Here is a 15583-nt window from a genome sequence, read left to right on the forward strand (position 1 = left end):
CCCAATCTCCAAAACTTAACAACACACAGCAATACTCCCAATGACCACCACAATCCCATGACACCCATACAAACCTCAATCACCACCCTCTCGAGTTTTGAAAACACATCTACACTAGAAACTGAAAACATTATCAAAAAACTCAAACCCGCCTATCATCCCTCAGACAACCTGCCCACCTCAACACTAATCTCAAACCCCACATCAATTGCCAAACACATCGCAAACATCCTCAATAAATCTATCTCACTGGGCCAGGTCCCAACACAACTGAAGCAAGCCATTATAAAACCCATCCTCAAAAAACCGAACTTAGACACCACTGATCCAGCCAACTATCGCCCAGTGTCAAACCTCCCCTTCCTCTCCAAAATACTCGAAAAAATAATTAATAAACAAATTACAGAATACATAGAAGACCACAATATTTTCTCATCTTCCCAGTTTGGTTTCCGTAAACACCATAGCACAGAAACCCTACTTATCTCCCTCTTAGAAAACATACTCAAAGCCCTGGACAAAGGACAACCCCACATACTCGCACTTCTAGATATATCTGCGGCATTCGACACAGTTAATCACAAAATACTCATTAAACGCCTCAAGGAAATTGGCATCACAGACAACGCCCTTCTATGGTTGCAGTCTTACTTACATGACAGGAGCTATAAGGTAAAAATCAGCCGCAATGAATCCAAACAGGTCAAGCTATCTCAAGGAGTTCCACAAGGCTCATCCCTATCATCAACCCTTTTTAATATCTACCTCATACCCCTCTGCATATTGCTCTCCAAACTGGGCATCCAGCACTTCATATATGCAGACGACGTACAGATACTCATACCTGTAACAGACTCTATCACTAATGCCATGAAGACTTGGAACTCTGCTTTGTCTGACATAAACAAATTACTTACTGACAACTTTCTGGCACTCAACACTAACAAAACTGAACTATTCATCCTCTCTCCCCCCAGCATTCCCACACTCAACCTTTCTTCCCCCCTGCCACCAGGCTACCCCCCCACCCAATTCGTCCGCAGCCTAGGCATATGGATAGACAACCACTTTAACCTCAAAAAATTCATTTCTAACACCATAAAGAGCGGATTCTTCAAACTCCTTACCTTGAAGAGAATCAAACCACTCTTACACACATCTGACTTCCGAACAGTACTGCAGTCTATGATCCTATCCAAACTCGACTACTGCAACGCTATTCTACTAGGCCTCCCAAAAAATACCCTTCAACCGTTACAGCTCCTACAGAATGCTGCCGCCCGCATTCTCACAAATACTCACCGTCACGACCACATCACCCCAGTCCTTAAATCCCTACACTGGCTCCCAGTAACCTCCAGGATAATCTATAAATCCCTCACACTCATACACAAAGCCATTCACAACCAAAACATGCACTGGTTTCCTGAACATCTCCACTTCCACAGCGCAACCAGACCAACTAGAAAACAGCACCAAGCCAAACTCCTGACACCCTCCCCCAAAGTCATCAAACATGCCACGATCAGAGAAAGATCATTCATTATAGCAGGCACGTCCCACTGGAACAAAATGCCACCCCACCTACGCCAGGAACCTTGCCATAAAAAATTCAAACAGAATCTCAAAACCTGGCTCTTCAAACTAGCATACCCCGACTAACCATCCACGCCCTAAGTTAAATAACTGACCCTCACGCCCCCCCCCCCCCTACGGACACTCCTCTAATGAACCTTATAACCATAACCCCCATCAACCCCAACCACCCCAACCCCACCCCCTCCCACTTCCCTATTCCCCATTCCTCCCACCATCCCCTCCTCCTCTTCCCAACCCATCAACCCCACCCTCCCCCTACCCCCCCCATATCCACCTACTTACCTGCCACCTTGTGAATAATTAAAGAACCTATTTTCCTTCAACCTCCTTAAGAGTCACCTCTCCTTACCCGCCCTCTTCCCTATCACCTTGTGAATAGTTAAAGAACCTTTTCTCCTCTACTCTCCTCAAGAGTCTTCATCTGAATAATGAACAGAAATTCAACTTGTGAATAGTTAAAAAACCTTTTTTTCTAATGTTTATCTATCCTTATCTATTCTAAATTTTGTAAAGCCTGTTGCTACGTTACGTTACACTGTGAACCGAGGTGATGTTTTTAACGTGCCCCGGTATATAAAAAATTCTTAAATAAATAAATGTTCCAAAGGGAGGAGTTGGAGCCCCTCATCCCCTTTGTCCTCCAGGAATTGGGGTTGGAGGGGCCCTCTGCTGATACCCTCACAGACTCCTTGCCTAAGAATATGGACCCGGTCCTGGCGGGACTCAGGGCTCCAGCAAGCGCTTTTCCATTTCATCCCATGCACAAGCTATTGCTCCTGCAGGAATGGGAGGCTCCTGAAGCGGGACTCCGGGTGGGGCGCGCCATGGACAAGCTTTACCCCCTCCCGGAGGACGGTTTAGAAATCTTGAGAAATCCCTCTATGGATTCCTAGGTCTCTGTGGTCACCAAACACACTACCATCCCGGTGGAGGGATCGACGGCCCTGAAGGACGGGCAGGACCACAAGCTTGAAGCGCACATGAAACGCATTTCGAGGTCCTGGCCCTGAGGGTCCGCGCGACTGCCTGCAGCAGTCTTATGTTGCGGGCAGGTCTTAGATGGACCCAACAGCTGCTCGGGGCCCAGGATCTTCCGTCGGCAGAGGCGGAGCAAGCAGAGCATTTAGAAGCCATCATCGCCTATGGGGCTGATGCACTCTACGACCTCCTCCATGTCCAGGCAAAAGCGATGGCCTCGGCGGTGTCCGCTAGGCGACTCCTTTGCCTACGCAATTGGTCGGCTGACCTGTCCTCCAAAGCACGGTTGGGCTCACTGCCCTTCAAAGATATGTTGCTGTTTGGTGAGGACCTGGAGAAGCTTATGGATTCCTTGGGGGGCAATAAGGTCCATAAGCTCCTGGAGGATCGTTCGAGACCAGCACGCTCTTTCACACCCTCCCGTCCTCGTTTCCGGGGACAGAGACGGTATACCCCACGCGGACGGGGTGGTGCCATGAGAGGTTATTCTTCCCGGTCTCAGTCTTGGTCGCAGCCTTTTCGTGGACGTCGGCCCTTTCATGAGGGCCAGCCCATGCGCACCACCCCTAAGCCTGCCACTCAATGAAGGTCAGCCGGCCCATTCCTCGATCCCGTTCCTGGGCAGTCGCATCTCACTTTTTTTCAAGGCATGGGTCTAGATCACGTTGGACCAGTCGGTCCTCGACATTGTACGAGACGGGTACGCTTTCGAGCTTGTGCACGACCTACCGGATCTCTTCCCATTCTCCCCTTGCAGGTGCTCCAAACGGGAAGCGGTGGAGCAAACCATCGCCAGACTACTGAGCCTGGGCGCAGTTGTCCCAGTCCCAGAAAGAGAGCTTGGCGCAGGCCAGTATTCCATCTACTTTGTCATTCCCAAGAAGGATGGGTCTTTTCGGCTGATCCTGGACCTCAAATGGGTCAACAAAGCCCTCAAAATCCCGCGATTTCGCATGGAAACACTGCGAGCGGTCATCGCAGTGGTTCGCCCCAGAGAGTTCCTCACCTCGCTCGATCTGACGGAGGCATACTTCCATATCCTGATCCACCGCGATTATCAAAAGTATCTTCGCTTCCATATTCTCAATCGGGACTTGCAGTTTCGGGCTCTACCATTTGGCCTCGCGACCATGCCTCACACCTTCATCAAGATCATGGTGGTAGTGGTGGCGGCAGCCCTTCATCGGGAAGGTGTTTTAGTTCATCCCTATCTGGATGACTGGCTTGTGCAGGCCAAGTCGGAAGTTCTCTGCAAACAGGCGGTAGATCGAGTATTGGCCCTCCTCGCGGCTCTCGGGTGGATAGTGAATTATTCCAAAAGCAACCTCCAGCCCTCCCAGGAATTGGAGTTCCTGGGAGCCCGATTCGACACCCGACTTGGCAAATTCTTCTTGCCTCGTGCGCGGGCCCTCAAGCCGATTGGCCAGATCCGGGACTTGATCTTGCTGCCTCTTCCAACGGCCTGGGACTACTTGCAGGTCCTAGGGTCCATGGCCTCCACCATCGACCTAGTCCCCTGGGCCTTTTCTCATATGCGACCATTACAGAAAGCTTTGCTATCACGTTGGCAGCCAATGTCAGAACAGTATCACATGGTCCTCCCTCTTTCAGCCTCTACCATTGCCGACTTGCAGTGGTGGTTTTCGCTCCCCCATCTGCTCCGGGGAATGCCCCTTCAGTCTCCTCAGTGGACAATAGTGACCACAGACGCCAGTCTCTCGGGCTGGGGTGCGGTCTGCCTGTTCCGGTCCACTCAGGGGATATGGTCACCCATTCAGACTCGCTGGCACATCAATCGGCTGGAGGCCAGGGCGGTGCGTCTGGCTCTGCAGGAGTTCTTGCCCCTCATATGCAGCAAAGCGGTAAGAGTGCTGTCCGACAATTCCACCACCGTGTCATATATCAATCATCAGGGGGGCACCCGCCGTCGCCTGGTGGCCCTGGAAGCCAGCCATCTCTTTGCCTGGGCAGAACGCCACCTGGATTGCCTGGCGGCCTCTCACATTGCAGGCAAGGAAAATGTTCAAGCGGATTTCCTCAGTCGCCAATCACTCGATCCGGGAGAGTGGGAACTCTCAGAAGCAGCCATGGACCTGATCGTCAGAAGGTGGGGACAGTCCCACCTGGACTTAATGGCGACCATGCGCAATGCCAAGGCCGATCGGTTCTTCAGCCGCTGGAGGGACCACGGCTCAGAGGGAGTGGATGCTCTGGCTCTTCCCTGGCCCGCAGATGTCCTTCTGTACGTGTTTCCTCCATGGCCCCCAGTGGGAAAGATTCTCAGGAGAATAGAACTCCACAGGGGACCAGTGGTCCTGGTAGCACCTGAGTGGCCTTGCAGGCCATGGTTCGCAGATCTTGTCAACCTGGCGACGGATGGACCTCTGCGGCTGGGCCAGCTTCCTTGTCTTCTGCGCAGGGGCCTGTATATTTCGACCAGGCCGATCGCTTTTGTCTAGCGGCCTGGCTTTTGAACGGCGGCGTCTGAGACATAAGGGCTATAAGGAAGAGGTCATCTCCACCTTGCTTCGAGCCTGAAAGCAGTCGATTTCTCTAGCCTACGTGCGCGTGTGGAAGGTCTTTGAGACTGTTTGTGAGGAGTCGGGTGTCTCAGCTTGCTCCGCCCCGGTCTCATTAGTTCTTTCTTTTCTGCAGAAGGGCCTCTCCTTCAGTTCGCTCCTCGTACAAGTTTCCGCTCTTGGCTCTCTTCTGGGACGGGTCGATGGTCATCCTCTAGCGGCTCACCCAGACGTAGTTCGATTCTTGAGGGGAGTCAAACATCTGCGTCCGCCCGCTCGCAATACTTGTCCTTTGTGGAGTCTCAATCTGGTCCTCTGGGCCCTCTGTGCTGCTCCATTTGAACCTCTCCGTCGGGCTACAGTTAAAGACCTTACGCTCATGACTATCTTCCTTGTTTCGATCGCCTCCGCTCGGCGGGTCTCTGAGATTCAAGCGTTGTTCTGTCGGGAACCTTTTTTGCGAATCTTCGACTTTGGTGTCTCTCTCAAAACGGTGCCCTCTTTTCTTCCGAAGGTGGTGTCCGCCTTCCATGTCAACCAATCGGTAGAGCTTTTTGCGTTTTCTCCGGACGAGATTGTTGGTACTGCTGGAGGTGACCTTCGTAAACTGGATGTCAAATGCGTTCTACTCAGGTATCTTCAGGTTACCAATGACTTTCGGGTCTCGGACCATCTTTTTGTCCTCTGGAGTGGTCCCAATCAGGGCAAGCCAGCTTCTAAGACCACTATTGCACGATGGTTGAAGGAAGCCATTTCCATGGCTTATCTCTGCCAAGGTCGGACAATTCCGGAGGGCTTAAAAGCTCACTCGCTGCGTTCTCAAGCTACTTCCTGGGTGGAGAGCCAATTGGTCTCTCCGCAAGAGATTTGCAGGGCTGCCACCTGGACGTCCCTGCATACTTTTGCTCGACACTACCGTCTGGATGTGCAAGCGCGGTTTTTGGTTCCTTTGGATGGCAAGTGCTTCGAGCGGGACTGTCTCGGTCCCACCCGGTATAAGGAAGCTTTGGTACATCCCACGGTCTGGACTGATTCAGGTACGTACAGGGAAAGGAAAATTAGTTCTTACCTGATAATTTTCATTCCTGTAGTACCACGGATCAGTCCAGACGCCCTTCCCTGTTTGTATTTTCTTTCTCTGTCCTCTCGAAGCTTGCTCTGCAGATTCACAGATTTGGATACCTAATTTATGCTATAATCCTGAGCAATTACACTGGAAGCCTTAGTTGTTCAAGTACCAAGTATATGCAAGAGCATATAGTCATACCATGTTTTTTTTACTCTGTTCTACAGTTGCTCAATTGAGCTTTATGGTTACTTGCTTGATCCTATTCTAGGTTTGTTGTTTTCTGCTTTGACAATAGTTATACTGAAGGGTTACAGGATGGGCTCTGTGCTCATATAGGACACCTTTTCAGTTTTAGTCTGTCTCCACCTGCTGAAAAGGAGGCTCAACCCACGGTCTGGACTGATCCGTGGTACTACAGGAATGAAAATTATCAGGTAAGAACTAATTTTCCTTTGGTTTTCAGCGACCTAGTCACGAAAACCAATGCTGGGTTTATCGGCGTCGGTTTTCATGGCTGTCCGCCGGTAACCAAAACCGACACTGTTAAACGGCGTTGGTTTTTGTGATGGGCCCGATCGTCAATTTTTTTTTCTTCTTTTTTAGATGCGCACATCTTTTAACACCTGCTCCTTGCATGTGAAGAGGCTCTAATCCCCTTATTGCATTAGGGGATTGATTAGCGCCTATTCTACCTGAGTCCAACTGCACATTCAGAGTGCGCTCGGCTCAGCACACCATATTGCATCTTCCCCACTGTCTATGTAAAGTACTTTTAATAAGGATCTACTATCAGTAGAAGAGAACAGACACTCATCCCAGGGAACACAGTGTAGACAGTGCATATGGTGCATCACATTAATCCCAATGCACTACTAGCTATAATAATGTGACCAACTCTGGTCGCACACACTTACAATTTGGTACATAGGGTGAAATCAATGTCCAGAGGCAACCCAGCCAGATTCATTGGGTGGTTTTTGCATGGTAATGGAGTCACAGACAAACTTATGTATATGACCTGGCTGTAAGATATTCTTATTTTTTTACTTCAGAAAAAAAAAATTCCTAAAAATGTGGACCAGAGAGAATATTTGGATGTTGGTATCATCTGAGTCAGAACCAAACCAGCTATTCATGCCTGGTTTATGGAAATAAAAGTTAACAAAAACAAATATTAATCTATAGATCTATATGTATGTAGATAGATTGTTAGATATTACTCCTGGGGGAATTCTGTGCAAAAAAAACATAAAATTCTGCAAACTTTATATTGGTCAAAATAACACAAGTTACATGACAGTCTAAGTAATTACATTTTAATTAATACAGAAAAAAGTTATTACTTAAAGATGCAGAATTTTAAATATTTTGAGCAGAATCTCCCTAGAAATTCACTGTAAGAGTGTCCCTTCCACTCACTCTCCCTACTCCCCTGCCCACTTTGCCCTCTCAGGCCCCAACTCCTCCACTTACCAGTATCTCTCCCCTCAGCCTCTAGGCTCAACCCCTTCCATTCTATCGTCACTCCCAGACTTTGACCCTGGTCTCAGTACTGCCCCTCACACAGGCTCCCTCTCTCTAGTACACACACACACCCTCATACAGGCTCCCTCACTCTCTCACACACACACACACATCCCCTCATATAGGGTCCCTCTCTCTCTTGCATACACAACCACACAAGCTCCCTTTCTCTATCATGCATACACCCTCACACAGGCTACATATGTCCAGGGGCGGATTGGCCTATCAGGTTGCTCTAGTCACGTGGTCTGCCGAGCACGGCTATGACAGAGCCGCACTCGGCAGACCATGTGGTATCTCTACCACTAATCACAGCACCTTAAGAGACCGAGCCCTTTCCACAGCAGGCCCACCGTTATGGAACTCCATCCCTCCAGATCTCAGAAACGAACCATGCCTCCTAACCTTTAGGAAAAGACTCAAGACATGGCTTTTCAGGCAAGCCTTCCCGAACTCCACCTAACATGCACCATCAATAAATTCTCTGCTCAGAAGCTGTATATATGGGACGCCATATTTATTTTGTACACTTGTATATAATTAACCTCCTCTATCTCTCTCTATTTCTTACAATCCCAGTTCATAAGCCCTTGTTAATTGTAACTGCTTCTCTTCATCACGTTATTTATGTTTTTGGTTGTATTATTCGCACCCCTGTTTTCTGTAAACCGACATGATGTGAACGAGTTCATGAATGCCGGTATAAAAAAACCTTAAATAAATAAAATAAAATAAATAAATCTCTGGGGCGGCCAGTCGTCAGTGGGAATGCGCCCCTGCCTATGTCTCTCTCACGCACCCCTTCGCACAGCCTCTCTGTCACGCATACAAAATCCCTTCAAACAGACTAGCACCCTCACATACACACGATCCCCTTTTCATACACACCAGCTCCCAATCTCTCTCACACAAACACTCCTTCACAATCTCCTCATATAGGCTCCCTCTCTCTGGCACCCACACTCAAACACCCCCCTCCTCTCTCTCACCCCCCTGCTCTCCCCCTCCCCTACACCTCTTCTCTCTCCCCTTCTCACACCCCTCACCCTCCTCACACACACACACACCTCTCTACACACATTCACTCTCACCAGGCCTTCATCTTCACCGCGAACAATGCACCGGGGCTTTCATCTTTGCCACGAATGGCACATTCTCCGTTCGCGGCATGCTGGGGTTTCCTCTGCCATTTTATGTGCAAATTCTGTTCTCTGCAGTAACGCAGAATTCCCCCAGGACTAATATATATATATATATATATATATATATATATATATATATATCAGGTGATACCTTTTTATTGCACTAACTTGTACAGACGGCAGATAAAGACCAAATGATCCATCCAGTTTGCCCAGAAAGCTGCTCATGGTATTATCTGATGCTCCATGCAGGTTAACCCTCTATGAAAGTTACCCCCATGCCTTATGTTAAGGGTAGTAACTGCCACTCTGTGCATGTCACTGTTGCGACCGTCGCTGCCCGACGTCTCCACTCCGCCCACCTTACTGCATTGGCGACTCCCTCCGGGGTTGATGGATGGCTGGCTGCCGCGGCATCTCCCTGCCGAGTTCCTCAGGCGTCCCTGGACCGGCCCGATGCTGCAAATCCGCCATGTTGCCTGAAGCCTAGGGCGCGCGCGCGCACACATGCACTCTGATTGAAGTACCAGCAAGGGCGTGAACCTCAGGGGCATCACCCTGAGATGATGTCATCCGCTTCCAATATTTAAAGGTCTCTGAAACACTAACAATCTGAGTTAGCAAGGATTGACTTCGGACTCGCTTTGTCTTTCTAAGCTACTCTGCCTCCTTGGACTTACCAGAGGTACCCGCTCTTCGGGGGCCTCGCTCTCTCTTTGCCTTTCAGGTTACTGACAGGAACCGGTACTCACTCCTCGAGGGCCCTTGTTCCTGACACTCTACTGATCTCTCTTCTACCTGGAAGCTATCGCTGTCTTCAACATCATTGTGAGTTACCATCGCTCTCTCAGAGCTTTCCCTGGAACCAGGTACTCGCTCCTCGAGGGCCTACCCTTTCCAGCTGCTGAGCTTCTTCAAGACTATTATTGTGAGTGTTGCCATCTAGCTTTGTTCATGAACTCTGCATACCCTGCCTACGTACTCACTGTCTACAGTTTCTAAACAGCTCAGCCAGCCTGGGATCGCTGTTCCAGTATCTGAGGGACCTCAGCCCTGCCGGGCACTTCAACTCACTACTGCCCCCTCTGGTGGTTTGAATCCCTGTTTAATAAAAGAACTATTGTGTCTCTGTCTCCATACTCTAAGCCTAGCTGGTGGTCCCTCTCGGGACCTCTCCCTGGGGGCGTGATCATCTGCAACCGACCCAAGGATCCACCTACAATAACTTCTGCTACTCAGATTACTACAGATTGCTAACTCCATGGATCCGGCTTGACTACATGGTCAAGTCATTCTCCAGGACTCGTTAACTCCATGGATCTGGCACAACTGAATGCCTTGCAGGCCATACCGGGTCTGGCCCAGCGCATTGTGGAGCAGCAAGACGCCTTGGAGAAACTTACTTCAGCGATTCATCAGCTACACACACTGAAGGTTCAAGGCACATCTTTCAACCATGAAGGTCAGTTACAGGAGGTAACTTTAAAGAATGCTGTACCACTGGCAGCTCCAATCCGCTTTTCCGGAGAAATCCAGAAGACCCAGGGCTTTTTGAACCAGTGCTGCATGCACTTTACTTTACAACCATCCTTATTTCCTACGGCACTCTCTAAGACCACCTACATTCTTTCATACTTGGATGGTAGAGCTCTGTCATGGGCATCCACCTTGTGGGAACGCAAGGACTCCATTTTGCAGGACATAGAAGGATTTATGGACTTGTTTAAATCCATTTTTGATGATCCTGCGCGAACCTCTGTTGCCGGTTCTGCTTTAGTGGACTTGAAGCAAGGCAGCAGATCATTGGCTGAATTTGCTATAGAATTCAAGACTCTTGTGGCGGAACTTTGCTGGGACTCCAAATGTCTCAAGACACTCTTCTGCAGAGGCCTGGATACCCGTTTGAAGGACGAGCTAGCCACTCGCCAGACACCTGACTCACTGGACGAATTAATAGCCTTGGCCACGCGGATTGATCATCGACTCTGGGACAAAGTGAAGGAACTCCGGCCTAAGGTGTTATCAGGGTCGAAATAGGCCAGTGCTACCAATGCACCTCGGATGGTTTCAGTAACTTCCGCTGCTGATACAGATGAACCGATGCAACTTGGTCATGGACACTTGACCTCCGAGGAGAGAAGATTTCGGAAGAAGCGCGGTCTATGCATGTACTGTGGTCAGCCCGGCCATGATGTCTCTACATGCCCCATTCATCCGGGAAACGGATGGGCCTAAGTTCTGCTGGAGGACTGTTCTTAGGCCATATCACTTTCTCTCCTCCGCCCTCTCTCCCAGTCTCTGTGATCTACGAATCAGCTACGGTTCAGACTCCTGCCCTGGTGGACTCAAGGACAGGAGGCAACTTAATTCTCAGACGTCTAGTGGAAGACCTGAGGAGTCCCTTTGTCAAATGTGAAGATCCATTATTGCTTTATAACTGAAGTGGGTTTCGGACGTTTCTCAACATTGCCAATTCCACTGAAGATCTTTGTGACATCCCCAGCAGCTTCACTCATTGCTGCTGATATCCTTAACGCTTTTCAACGTTCACCTTGGCTCGAAGGCGTTTAACTTTAAATCCGTATTCACGGATCATAATTAGAGTATCTCTGTCATGCTCGTTTCACTCAGAAGATATGCCTGATGAACCTCAGCACATAATAGACCCGAAGAAGATACTTTTAGCATCCAGCCAGTCTGCACCTGCTGGTGATGCCATTATCTCTCTTCCAGCAACATCTACTGGAGAATCACCTATTGAAGTGGTTTTTGGACATTCCCTATCACCGCCACTTCCACTGAATTCCTCAGTGACGTCCACAGCAACTCAATCCATTGCTGCTGATATCTACAAACAAAATTCTTCCAAGACTCAAGATCCAACTGTCATCGATGCAGAAGACGACTTAGAGATCAAGATCAAAGAGATTCTGGATGTTCGTTTAAGAGGCAAGACTTTTGAATACCTTCTGATTTGGGAAGGTTTCAGCCCCGATATCATCTCTTGGGAGCCTCAGACCAATATCTTGGACAAAGAGATGCTTCGTCAGTTCCACCTCGCGCATCCTTCTATACCCAAGCCTGGTACCCGAAGAGGAGATCGCCCTTTGAAGGAGGGCACTGTTGCTACCGTCACTGCCCGATGTCTCCACTCTGCCCACCTTACCACATTGGCGACTACCTCCGGGGTTGATGGACGGCTGGCTGCCACGGTGTCTCCCTGCCGAGTTCCTCCAGCATCCCCGGACCGGCCCGATGCTGCAAATCCGCCATGTTGCCTGAAGCCTAGGGAGCGCGCGCGCGCGCTCTGATTGAAGTACCAGCAAGGACGCGAACCTCAGGGGCATCCCCCTGAGATGTTGTCATCCGCTTCCAATATTTAAAGGTCTCTGAAATGCTAACAATCTGAGTTAGCAAGGATTGACTTCGGACTCGCTTTGTCTTTCTAAGCTACTCTGCCTCCTCGGACTTACCAGAGGTACCTGCTCCTCGGGGGCCTCGCTCTCTCTTTGCCTTTCAGCTTAAAGACAGGAACCGGTACGCGCTCCTTGAGGGCCCTTGTTCCTGATGCTCTACTGATCTCTCTTCTGTCTGGAAGCTATCGCTGTCTTTAACATCATTGTGTGTTACCATCGCTCTCTCAGAGCTTTCCCTGGAACCAGGTACTCGCTCCTCAAGGGCCTACCCTTTCCAGCTGTTGAGCTTCTTCAAGACTATAATTGTGAGTGTTGCCATCTAGCTTTGTTCATGAACTCTGCATACCCTGCCTACTCACTGTCTACAGTTTCTCAACAGCTCAGCCAGCCTGGGATCGCTGTTCTCTGCTGAGCACTTCAACTCACTACTGCCACCTCTGGTGGTTTGAAACCCTGTTTAATAAAAGAACTAGTGTGTGTCTGTCTCCATACTCTAAGCCTAGCCGGTGGTCCCTCTCGGGACCTCTCCCCGGGGGCGTGGTCATCTGCCACCGGCCCAAGGATCCACCTACAATAACGTCTGCTACTCAGATTACTACAGATTGGTAACTCCTAGCAGAAATCACTACAGTCACCCCCATGCTTTCTGTTAATGGTAATAACTGCCGCTCTTTGAAGGTTACCCCCATGTCTTCTGTTAAGGGTAGTAACTGCTGCTCTGTATAGGTCATTCCATGCCTTCTGTTAAGGGTAGTAACTGCCACCCTGTTCAGGTTACCCTCACCCCACCCCCAATCCTCCCCTTTTTTTTCATTTCCAACATCTAGTATTTAATAATCCATAGTGTCTATCCCATGTCCTTGACTAACTTTTGGGAATTAATATTCCCTTCCATAGGTCAGAATAAAATGAGCACAAGATGATAGTACCAGAAAATATGTCAAAAATAAAAGGCATTCTAAAGATAGTGTGAAGGGGGAGGTTATGAGGGTTGATCAGAAGATGACAGGCAGTATAAAGCTTATGGCTTATACTGTCTAACTAGTTAAACCTAACTTGCAGAGTGGCTGAATATGGACCTCAGTGTGAAGGGGAAGAAGAGTTTTAGGGGTGATCTGAAGGTATACATTTATAGCTGATAACTATTTATATGGTGTGATGAGAGAGAGAGAGAGAGATCTATGGGAGGCCCACTTAGTAACTCGAAGTGAGGTTTAGATATTAGTGTAGGGATTAGGGGCCACTTTGACATTCAAAGTGAGACGTACGAACAGAACAGTGCTCTCTTGTGAAGATTTGATGACCTTCAGAGTCAGGAAACTCACTCAAAGATGAGATTTGTGCAATGTTCTCTCAGCCTAGCTTGATGTTACCCAGGTAGAGAGTTCATCAAGCTAGGTTGAGAGAACATTGCACAAATCTCAACTTTGAGTGAGTTTCCTCACTCTGAAGGTCATCAAATCTTCACATGAGAGCACTGTTCTGTTCGTACGTCTCACTTTGAATGTCAAAGTGGCCCCACCACCTAACCCCTACCCTAATACCTAAACCTCACCTCGAGTTACTAGGTGGGCCTCCCATAGAGATATAAATACCTATCTAGTGTGAGGGCATTATGGCTAGTCTCTCTCTCTCTCTCTCTCTCTCAATTTGTAGTAAATAACTTAGCACACCCCTTTTTCTATCACATGCAATATTTGGTGCATTTTGATAAATCCAGGCTAAGAAATCTTTGAGTACATTTTTTCAGTTCTGAAGTCTTATCATTCTAACTTCAAAAGTCTTATATTCTTAGATTGTTTTACATTTTCTATAATCATCCTTATCATAACATAAAATCACTGATACTAGGTGGCTTGTTCTTAAATGTTTCCTATGGAGATGTTGCTTTTGTCTTCTCTATGGTTTTTGATTTTATGTCTGTGTGAACTGACTTTTTTCCTTAAAAGTCTGGCAAGAATCACCAATGCTGGATGTTTCTTCATATTTGCTGCATTGAATAATATATACTACATTAGAGGAGGAGAGTGAGCAGCATCCCCTTATGCTATATTTATGCTCTTCCTCTAATGTAGTATATATTATTCAGTGCAGAAAATGAGACTGCATATTCTCTCCAATTAATATTGCATTTGGAATGATCTCTCTAACAGGCAATGGAGGCATGTAAAGATGCAGGCTTGGTGAAGTCCATTGGCGTTTCCAACTTCAATCGTAGGCAACTGGAAATGATCTTGAATAAACCAATGCTCAAGTACAAGCCAGTCTGCAACCAGGTAAAGCTGCACCTGCAGGCTCAGCCTAAAAGAAACCAGAGACTGTTGGGATACAGAGCCATAAAGCAAGCATTTACTAGGGGCCGATGCAATAATCTTCGCGGAAAGCACCCGCTTTCCGCGGGTGCAAGGGGGGAGCCATGCAATATGTAAATTAGGGGGTTGCGCTAGGAAGGAGGTGCTAGGGTCGCTTGCGCAACCTTAGCGCCTCCTTGCTAACGTGACCCCGCTGCGGCTGCCGGTTATGAAGATCGACGCTGGTAAACCCGGCCTCGGTTTTCATAACCTGCCTGTGTGCCAGTAATGGAAACGGCCGCACATTTATCTTTTTGCGTTTGGAGTGAATGAGTGATAGCCTCATTCACATGCATTTGCTGAGCGCACCGTATTGCTTCGGCCCCCAGGTTTTTACACACCAATTCATCTACTTAAGATTCAAGGCAAAACATTTTCCAATTTTCTTATGTTCTTAGGATCCATCTTTCTAAAAACCTAATAATGAAAGATGTATGTCAAGGTGTAGTAGAAAGGCAAAATCATTTGCCTGAATAAAATATCGATCTACCACAGTAACTTGGCTGTCTAAAAGCTGCCCAGCCTTAAACAGGCTAAAATTATGTGCAGGGTTCAATAATGTGCGCACTTTTAGCAGGGTAAAAAGAAGAAGGTCCTGGGGGCATGTTCAAGCCAGAGGAGGGAAACAACAGGTGTAGCTTCCATTTTCAAATCTACATGCGCTATTTTCAAGGGATAATGTACCCACAGAACCAGCAAGTGCAAACCTGTCTGGATACATTTTCCTTCTGAAATTTTGCTCTCCCTTTGAAAATTGGTGCAAAGCCTGCGGTTAAAAATACCCATGAACTTTGCAATCTATGCACCAGTTCTGAAAACTGCCCCCAATATGAATGTATGTAATATGTGAGGTCCATATTCCAAGCCATTTAGTCAGATAGCTGACAAGTGATCTGGCTAAATGGCAAGTTTTGAATATCTCCTTGTTTATCTGACTCACTTCAGGCCATCGGCTTCACCCAGATCATCGCCGCCCTCACAAACA

General features: G+C 48.2%; 1 protein-coding gene across 1 annotated transcript in view; it reads left to right on the plus strand.

The window, feature by feature from the left end:
* The window catches only part of LOC115090540 (aldo-keto reductase family 1 member C1 homolog), a 117055-nt gene that overhangs the window by 42989 nt on the left and 58483 nt on the right, over positions 1 to 15583 (plus strand). Inside the window, exon 6 of the mRNA XM_029599763.1 lies at positions 14401 to 14523. Coding sequence (XP_029455623.1) covers positions 14401 to 14523 — 123 coding nt within the window. The remainder of the gene's footprint in view (positions 1 to 14400; positions 14524 to 15583) is intronic.

The sequence above is a fragment of the Rhinatrema bivittatum genome, chromosome 4 (assembly GCF_901001135.1).
Source record: "Rhinatrema bivittatum chromosome 4, aRhiBiv1.1, whole genome shotgun sequence".
Classification (NCBI taxonomy): Eukaryota; Metazoa; Chordata; class Amphibia; order Gymnophiona; family Rhinatrematidae; genus Rhinatrema; species Rhinatrema bivittatum.